Source organism: Melitaea cinxia, chromosome 6 (genome assembly GCF_905220565.1).
Source record: "Melitaea cinxia chromosome 6, ilMelCinx1.1, whole genome shotgun sequence".
NCBI lineage: Eukaryota > Metazoa > Arthropoda > Insecta > Lepidoptera > Nymphalidae > Melitaea > Melitaea cinxia.
The window spans coordinates 1,590,938-1,601,859 of NC_059399.1; the positions used below are offsets into that span (position 1 = coordinate 1,590,938).

General features: G+C 30.9%; 1 protein-coding gene across 1 annotated transcript; it reads right to left on the bottom strand.

The window, feature by feature from the left end:
* Positions 1-1,917: 1,917 nt before the first annotated feature.
* Positions 1,918-3,384, bottom strand: LOC123654302. Its single transcript, XM_045590215.1, has one exon. The coding sequence runs from the start codon at positions 3,382-3,384 to the stop codon at positions 1,918-1,920; it is 1,467 nt and encodes a 488-aa protein (XP_045446171.1).
* Between the last annotated feature and the right edge of the window lie 7,538 nt (positions 3,385-10,922).

Below are 10,922 nucleotides of genomic sequence, written 5' to 3' on the forward strand. Positions count from 1 at the left end.
AAAGTCAATTAGTTTTGTCAAAGCGTGGGTGCTAATCTTCCTAATATCAAAAATCACTGATTATGTTTTAACAAAATTTTGAGAGTAGGAAATACAAGCTAGGTACGTAGTTACAGATAACTATTTTATAATTTGTAAAAAAATATGAGAAATATGAGCTATATGTATCAGAAAATGCTCGCTTACTTTTTACTCTTCATTGATGGTCGCTTTCCAAAGTTTGAATGATTTCAAATAAACTATAAAAATGATAACTCTTTTTAAAACTAATTAACTTATTAATTTTTATTTTTATTTTTAATAGAATCTCCAATTGTAAAAGAAAAGTCCTCATTCTTAAATAGAATGAAAACAAGTTTGTTAGTGTCAATTTTTTTTAAAGATTTTATGTAAAAACATAAATTTTATTAAAATTAGGATATAAAGGATAAAGGATGATATGTAGAAAAAATTAAAAGTAAAAAGTTTTTTTTACTCTAAGATAATTCAATGCTAATTATTTTAATAATAGCAAAAGGTTACTAAACATTTTATATGATCACTCTATCTGACACCCTTGTCCTGAATTCATTAATTAGCTACGCTACGCCTCGTTACTGATTCCATGGGGGTTGTTAGTGTATTGTTAGTAACTGGATTGTAACATTTTATAAATAAGATGTCTTTAGATATTGAAAAGTTTTTAAAATATAAAAATAAAAAGTAAAAAATAGAAAGAAAGAAGTACGATCTAATTACGCAGTTGTATATATGTATATATAGTAATGTAGTGCAGTAATATATATGTGATATGTGTATAAGTATATATGTCGATAAAATAAAATAAAAACAAACAAAACAGCAAAAAGCTGTCTGTGTCGGACCATCCTAGCAATTCTAGACAGTTTTAGAACCTCTGGTCTGAAGTTAAACTATTGTAAAAAAACGCACGCCGATAAAAGAAACAAATATTTTAAGTGGTACAAATGTCATGGACTACTAAAAATATATAATAGTAATAATAATAATACACTTTATTGCACACCAAAAACAGAAATAATACATAGCAAAGAAAGAAAGATTTTAACAATACATCATTAGGTACAAGGGGCGGCCCTTATCGCTAAAAAGCGATCTCTTCCAGGCAACCTTAGGGCAAAGGAAATAGTCTAGCGTAAGGACAGGTGTACAAGTCACAATAAATTTATAATAAATATTCAAATAAATATAAATAAATATATAAATATAAATAAATTTAGTAAACTGACATTACACTTTTATAATCACCTAATTATTACTAGGGACACTAAACATTATTTGCGTCATAATATGTATATCCAAATCACATACCATCCAATATTTAGACATCTATCGACTAGTGTTAGTAAGTATTCGGGTAGTAGAACCATTCTATTGTTATTTTAATCCATTATCTAAAATGAAATGCATTTTGAAAATATTTTGTGCGGTCTGCTTATCGCCGAAATATAATTAAATTGTTTGTAGTAAAAGATATAATTAAAAATGTTAAATTTAAAAATTTTGTAACGAAAGGTCATGCAAGACAATTTATGTTATTTTGATATGAAAAGTTTATACTTAAACTTTCACGTCCAGTTTTTAACTACAGTAAAAAAAGTTTAAGGTTTTGGCGGTATGAGGGCTAAATAATAAAAGATATATACTTATTATTCATTTATCGTTTAATGATAATTTACTATTCATTATAATATGTACAAAATAAATACTTATCGATAATATTGCACGTGAAGAATATAATTAAATAACAATAACAATGTTTATTTTTTTTTTAAATTAAATTAACGTTATAACAGGCATTTAATCAATGCGAGATAGTTTCAAAGATTCACATACTACGAGTAATTACGATAAAATGGGACTTTGTGAGATTAATTTGGCAAATAATTAAATATCAATCTATTTATGGAGGATAGATCCTCCGTTTTGAGCATAAAATTGTTTGCTCTTTTTGTTAAAACTTTGTGTATTCGATACGTCGTCCAAATCACCTTCCTTGTCCTGATGCGCTGTCATATGTCTCGTTAGGTGATGTCTCTCTCTAAAACTTTCGTTACAAACTGGACATTTCAGTTTTTCTTCTCTTTTTTTCCTATTCGGATCGGTCGCCGACTCACTCTTGTGGTGAGTTCTCATGTGATAAACTAAGTCTGAAGTCATTCTAAAACTGATGCTGCATTTGGCGCATACATTTTGTGCTGGTAATGAAAATGCTGCAATAGTTGATGGTAAGAGCGTACTCAAAATTGCAGCAGCAGGATTTGCTATTAAAGGATTAACCGGTTCTCGCGGTGGTCCTTGAAATTTCATGAAGTCAGGATTAGGTTGTTGGAAATTTTGAACTCCAAACGGATATGACGGTCCAGCTTGAAGATAAGGTAACTCAGGCCGAAATGGAAGAAAATTCATTTTATTTGGCGATATTTGTGCCGTTTTTACGTCATACTTATTTTGTTGTTCGATCGCTTTAAATGATGTACTTGTCCGTGGCAATGGACCCGCCTCTGGATAGTTCGGTGAAGTAGAAGGAACACTTTGCGATTTAAAGAAACAGTGCCCATTTAGTAAGTGCGCTGGTGTCAGGAGATTGTTAAAGCCCTTGTTGTACGAGCTTGATGGTGGACTAGACGCAGATAATGGCGGACTTATAGAGTTCTGATAAAGTAAGTTATCTGGACTGACCGATGGATTTGGTGACCGGCCAGTGAAGTTAGACACTTTAGTGAAAGCACTTTTAGGCGATGTCTCGTGTTGCTTTTCTCCAAACCGGTTCTCAAATCTCGCTCTTGTTCGTATGCTAATTAAAGTAGGATCGTCGAAAATTTTATTCTTATACTCGTGTAAAAATTTAGGTTGTCTATTAGCACTCTCGTTTGAGTTGGGACGACTTCGCGATCTCTCAGAGGTGTCGGAATCACTACAATACATAATCTTATTCGGGTACTCGTCAGTACCGACATCGATATTTATATCGGAACCGAAACTTGGGGATATATTGTTATTTACTCGAACTCTGTCTTCATCTTGATCCTTAGAATCAACAGTATTATCATTGGAGTACTCACTTTGCTTATAAATATCTACAACTCTTTTAGTCGGCTGCTCCCATTCTTCTGTATTGAACAGTTGTTTTGAAACTCTCAATTGTCTCTCAGGTTGAACTTGACGAATTTTTTCATCTGGCATCATCAAGAAAGCCACATCGAATGATCGTTTGGAAGCCTTCGCTTGACTCAGTGTAGTCGGCTGCATGTCAATTTTCGAAAGTTGTGAAGTTTTTGCACTTTCTATATTTAAACTAGACTCCTTCCTTTCCGGAGAATGTTCTTTATAATTTTGATAGTTATTTTGAATGTCCATTGTCATTGTTTTTTCATTTAATATTTTTCACACAGAACTAAAACTTTTGTCACTTATATCGCTACGTTTTACACAAAGACGCGTGCGTACTATCCGTCAGTAACTTTGCGAATGTGATCGTAACGCGAGGGTGAAAATATATAAGTGGGGTTTGAAACTACCCTTTGTAGAGGCTTTCGGGCCGAGGGGCGTGCCGACACAACCAATGAGCGAGGAGCGAGAGGCGTAGTGAGGCGTCAGGCGGTTACTTTGGTCCAATCAGAACAGCTTTAGACGATAGCGAGCAGGAGAGCTCAATCACCGGGTCAAGATAATAATAACTGCTCTGAATTGAGAGCGCATTGAGTTGTGGTAGGGTCAGCTTGACAAAACAGTATGATATGGAAAATCGTGAGCCGCTTCTTCATGTATATTTTAGGAAGCTTTATTTTTCTTCCAACTCTCATACTTTAAAATACAAAAAGAACAGTTCAAAGTTTAAATATTTAAATACGGTTAAAAAATATTCTACAAAAAATAATATCTGTTACAAATTAAATCTATAGTCATTTACAAAACACAAATATATCTCGAACATTGATTTCTATAGTTTCAAACAATTTTCTTTTTTTCCGATTTAATCTTGTGCAAGTTTAAGACATGATTCTAATTTTTTATTCATTCAAAATATTAAAAATAAATTTATTTATTATAAATAGAAAATAAAGATTCCACCCCAGATCCAAAAGTAAGTTTTGTTATTATCGTCTGTTTATCTCGGCAAACAAGGCACTAGAAAAACTCCAACGATTATGATTGCAATAAATATGTTTTATATGTGGCATAAAAAATGATACTCCGCTATAGGCGGCATAACCCCCGAGTGTATGGATGAGATTGCGAATAATGCTATTAACACAGACGCTTCTTCTCAAATTGATATCCTACACAACGGTACTACAAACAAAACTAAACCTTAGGTCCTACTCGTAAGACTCCATTTGAAACACATCACTAATAACTTGATACAGATAGTTTTAACATTGAAAATTAAAACGTATACCTAACATGACAAGGTTCAAATTAAAATAATAGAAAGCTAAAATAGAAGTGCTAAAGAGACTCAAATGAGTTCTGTTCGGTAGTAGGTAATGATAATAAGATGGGCGCAGACGTTAAAGGAAAGCCATTTGTCAGATTTTAGCCATTTTTTGGCCATTCGGTCGTGAAAATCTGTTCCATTTATTTTTCTCGTCGCGTTAATGAAAACCTTTTTAGATGATAATTTAAGTCTTTTCGTACAAAGATGATTGATTGAATGATTTAAAATAATATGTGTAAAGCTAGCTTAAAAAAAATGAGACTAAGTTTGGGTTAATGACGGAAACTCTATAGTAACAGTTTTATTCTATTCGTTATCTAGTTTAGATTAATACGTACAATTTTCAAATAATGATTTAATCATATTTTGTAAATGTTACTGTTATTGAAATTAACATAATCTCCAACAAATCCGATTAACTTTTGACAAATCATTAAGGCTGATAAGTAATTTGTAGCACGTGATCTGGCTTATCGTGCACGTGCCAGTTTTGGAAGTGATAAAAGACAACTAATATTATGGTATACGAATAATTAAGTAGCAATCATTGCCATTTTTAAGCTATTAGGAATTCAGTTCTTTGAAAAATTCTATTCAGATTTCTGGTCACTTGCAAGTTACTAAGACTACCGAGTACCTGCTTACATAAAAGAACAATGGTTACATTGCTTTCTTTAGCAAACTTTAGTTTTATGTGGATTGACTGTTGTAATATATATATTTTTCAATTCCATAATTGTATGTACACCTGTCTTATAATTATATAATACAATCAATATTATACAATATTTTTATTTGATTAAATACTTTTTCTATTTTAAACCTAACTATTTCTTAAAGGTCTCATCGATAACAATATTTTAGTAAATATTGGATATCTATCTACAATAAACTGAAACAACATTTCGTTCATTGTTACTTTAATATACGTAAGCGCTTCGGAAAGTATTTCTTAGTACATTGACTGATGATCTCAGGTCAAAAGTCACATCTGCAACTTAGATTGGCAGTTCGATTGCCTGTCTCCCCCGAGCCAGAAGTCCTATCTTCCGTTGTCGGAGACAGATTAGTCGGTGTTGCTGCTAATATTCTTTTTCTATTTGTCGCTCGCCTCTCGGGACGTTTGTAGTTGATTGAGATCTTTTTAAATCTTTCTTAGTTCCGTTTGTTTATTTGTAGTTTCTGTTTTACTAAATAGTTAAAAATATTATTATTTCTACATGATATTCAGAACACAATTACATTTAAGATAACCTGTGTATTGAATATCTTGAAAATAGTCTCACTTCTTCAGTCACATCTTAAAGCCAAATTGATGTGTCTATTTTCCCGACCCAATTTATTTAAATAAATCATGGTAAATTTTGGTTAAACGATAGATTTGAAAAGAGTACCTTGTAAAAGTAGGCTTGTACTTCATCCTTCTTATTACGATTGATACACATATATTTTAGAAAAAATTGTGGAGCTTTAAAATTATTATAATTCTTTAAAACAGGATATTTACTATGTTTTTTATTTTTATATTTTGGAGCTTGATATTTGGACGTGATCTATGTCTTGTCCACGAGACTGTTTTAAAAATTGTACACCAAAATCGTAACTTCTTTTGTAAAGGATATATAATTAAAATTGATATGAATGAAGCAGGAACAAATGAACAGCAATGAACTAGGTAAGTACTTATTTATGATACACTTATTTATGTTATTAAAAAATAATAACATCAGCCTTTCCAGCATCAAAAATCTTATTAGGTTACCAATCCCTTTGTCATAGGTATAGTTTTTTCATACGTACTTGTTACACATATTTATTGTCATTAGTCAAATAATCGTACAATATTCACTGATGTTAGTTGCTGCTAAGCGCGTTGTATAGTCAAAACATTAGCTGAGCTCTGAATTATGAGCTCAGCTAATCCCATAAATAATAAAACCACCTGTACTACTAACACGTTATTAAAATATGTTTAAATCACCCCTCATTGCTCTCAATGCTAATACCAACCTTCCATATGGTATGTCGATCTCTAACAATGATCTATAGAATTTGAACTATAAAAATATTCGGTTTGACGATCTGAATAAGTCCATACGTTTATGATCTTTCTGTCAAAGTAAAAAGAACTAGATTAGGGTAAATGATTTTGGCAACGATTTGGATTATGTTTTCGCTCATTGTACTATTAAGCTTGGACAATAATTGTTCCCTTTCAGTAAGTCTCTTAGATCAACCACCCTGTTAATCGTCCTAAACACATTCAATTCTAGATTAAAGTAATATTGAACTTTATGCCCATTGATTTTTGGTTTCAAATCGCCTGTGATATTTTTTTAAAAGTCCAGCGTAACTGCATTGCGTTTGGAACTTATGCCGATTCTTTTTTCTATTAAAAGCATTAATTGCTATAGGAATTTGTTCTCTATTCCTAAATAGTTATAGATTAAATTTATTTGCTTTCAAAGTACATTATGAATTGATAAATATTTTAGGATTCTCAACTTTAATGCGTTGGAATATAATTGTTAATTCAATGAGTTTTAGCGATTGATTCGAATATGTTATAACCTAACATTAAAGTGAGATTTAGTGCACACTTGTTTATGAATTTTTGTACCATATGGTGTAAAAGCCGCCGTGGACAATACACCCCCATGCTGGTGCCCATTACCATATGCGACTTGTTAAATGCGTTTTCAAGAGAATCGTATTGCTTTGAAATCAAAAAGATTGATTACTTTTAGTCATCTATTAAGTAAGTTTTAGACATTTGTGAAACAAAAGTCTCTAAAAAATATTTTTATATAAGAACATTTATTTCAGAAAATTCTTTATAACATAATTTAAGAAGATAGATTTCTATTAGTTTTTCGAAAATCGCAAAAATAAATAAATATAAGAGGCCTATTTGGGCTCCCCAAAAGGGTTTGCAAAGTTAAATCAAAAATTTCAAAAAAAAACAGTTTCATGCACCTTTTTAATTATTAAAACTTTCAAAACAAAAATTGAAAACTATACAGAGATTATATGACGAAGTACCTTTTATTTATTACTGCAAAATCATTAATGGATCAGTAGTCTTATCACATAAAGAAATAGCAATAAAAATAATTTTTTATATGTACATTATAATATTTTTTTTTGCATTTAATCAAATACAAGTAAATAAGTTCATTGAAATGATATTAATTTTATATGTGTGCAATAAGTTTTACAAATAAGGAATTGTTGAGTTCCAAATTTCGGAGTGTACGAATAAACATTTGCACAAAGCAATGCGATAATGTGCATTGTATTATTTTACAAAGGACTGTAGTTCGACTGCATCGAGTTGATACTATTTATAATCGCTATTTATTTTAATACTCATATTTCCTATTAACAATAATATATATTAAAATTATTCGAAACAAAATAATTTACTAAATCTTTAGTAGCTTTAAACTACAATTTAGTACTTACTAACGACATTTAATATTTATGTTAATGAAATGCTTTAAATCATGCCATAAATATTAACGAAATAGTAATAATTCTTAAAAATTAAACTATTTTATTAATAATGATTAAAAAAAAGTTTAAAAATGAAATCAATATTATAGTAAATAATAATATAACCGTTAAATAAACGTCTAACCTAACCTAACCAAAAAAATAAGGCTTTATCCATTTTTCTTTTTTTAAAAAAAACTATCAAAATTATTTTATCGTAGATTTGCCAATAATCACTCAACATATGCGCTGGCGGTCTCCGGCCATCTGATCACTATAGTACTAATGACGTACGAACAGACGGACGACTATCAGCTTGTAATCATAGCGATTTACTTTGATGTGCAAATAGGAAAATATATTTTCGATATTAACAGTATTACTGATGTTATTATGATGCTATATTTTTTTTTTGCATTTGAATGCACTTATCTGGGTTATTATCAAAACTTATGCGTAGAAATTTCAGTCTAATTTGTGTTTAGTTTTTTTTCTTGTTGTATTGTAAAATATGTGGTATTATACATATTTTAATAAGGCACTAGCCCATAAGTAACTGGTCTTTATGTATAAGGGCCACAATCCCAATGAGTTTTGTATTATAAATTTTTGAAATGATTTTTTTTAATTCTTATTTATTTGTAGGCGTAATTATGTAGTATTTATTTTTATGAATTATCCAATAATTTACTAAAAAATTCTTCTCATTCTTCTTGTACGCCGTCTCTGCACACTGTCGTTGTTTTTACTTTTAAGTTCATATACTTTTTAGCCGATTTCAAAAAAGAATTAGGTTCTCAATTCGTCTGTAGTTTTTTATGTGCATTAACCTCATAATTTTGTACTGCATAGACCCATTTCCATGATTCTTTTTTTAATCTAAAGGTGGTTCTTGTCATGTGATCGCATTTAAATATGACCGAGGTCTGCTAAGTATTTTTTATTTACTTACGAAATATAAAAAAAATAAAATAAAAAGAAACTGAAGTCGTGTAAATGCACTTCATGCAAGTATAGTGAAACGAAATTATTTCTAGGTATAGTCTGTGTCAGTACAAGCTTTGTGGAGTTTGTACACTATTTTAGTTTAGTTAAGCTATAACTATGACTATATACAATTTTTTCTTTTTCGTTACTAAAGAGATGACCATAAAATCATTAAAACAATCGTACTTCTTAGATGTTCCTCTATTTAAAGCTCTAGTCCTCGAGCATCTAGCAATTACAAACGCCCTATTACCCCATCGTATTCATTAGGGACTGCTCCCCTGGGTAAACCTAAGCCCAGAAGTGCATATGGCGAATAAATGTTCATCGTATACCCTATCACTTAAATATCTTTGTATTTTTATGCGGTTTGACTTGAAACGTTAGAACGCTTATCGTCAATGTGGTATGTGGCTTTTAATGTGTATTTTTTAGAATTAGTTTTATTATAAACACAATTAAAACCATAGGTGTAGGTAAAATAATACGAAAATCGAACAATTCCTTACTCATCGATATTGTTATATTTTTGGCAGAGCGAAAAAGAATTTTGTATCAAAACCGTCAACTGAAAATTTATTATTTATTCATACTATAAATAGTCTATAACTGGTTAGAATTTTTAAAATGAATGACAAAAATAAATGACTCCCAAAATAAATTAAAAAAATAATTACAAATAAACACGGAAACAGCCAATGTTTAAATAGAAACTCAAAGACTTTAAAGCTGTGATACCATAAGTATGAACATTATTTTATTCATTACTGCACCAAAATCTTTAGCATTGTCCCTAACTACAAATGTATATCTTTTTAACAAATCGATACCCGTTTCAAAAACCGCATCCACCCTAAGTTAGTAAACGTTTCGAAGGCCATATGTCGCGAAAAATTCAACTATAATTGCATTAAGTTACCCCAAGTCGAGTGCCCGGGTTTTTAATTATGACTACCCACTTAGACATATGCGAAGTTGGTACTGGGGTAAAAAGTTGATGACGTACGTTAGTTCGGATTCGTGTACGTCTCAACTGTGAATTTTAGTGACTGCGAAAATCTAAGAACTTATAAAATCTTATACAATTATATAGTAACTTGTTCTGCTGTATTTTTGGAGTTTAGGCTTTGGACGATACGGCTTGTGTCATCAAAATTATATGTTTTTTTTAATGTAAATAGGTCGGCAAACGCGTACAGCTCACCTGATGGTAAATAATTACCGTAGCTTATAGATGTATGCAACACCAGAAGCATCACAAGCGCGTTGTTGACCCTACCCCCAATTCTCCCCGGGAGCTCTGGTCACCAACCTTACTCACCAACAGGAAAACAACACTGCTTAAAAAGAGTGTGTGTGAGTGTGTAATCTTCTGTAAAGTCGAGGTACTACTCCAGTCAGGCTCCTTCATATTTTGAGCAGGAAATTTCCTGCTGTGCCTTACCTCAGTTAAGATTAAGTGATGTAGGATTGGATGTGGGAGTGGATTAGCGAAGTCCTGTGAAATAATAACGTTGAACAGTAACGTGACCTTTCCGAGGTGGTAATTTTATCACGCAACGTCTTACTTACTTTATTTAATACCACAGCAATTGTTTTTAAGCAGTAAGTTATTCGCGACTTGGAGCTAACAAATAATATTCTTTTATTATATTTAAGTGATTCTATAAAAAAAAAAAATAATGAATATATTTGATCACTGTACCATTATTCTTAACAATACCTACGTATTTAATAAAGTTGATTACAATAAAAAATATTACAAAGTTTTAATTCCAACCTCAACAAAGGTACGGAAACGAAAAATAAGATTCTTTAGATGAAAATCGTAGACAATATGAGCGTGAAATATGGGTTCAAGAAATCCTGCCCGTTGAAAACGGACGAAATAAATGAAGAGAAAAAGTAAAAAAAAAAACAAAGGTCGAGGCAGGAAACACCGCGTGAATAAGTACTCCATTGTAGCGGTATACTTTAACGT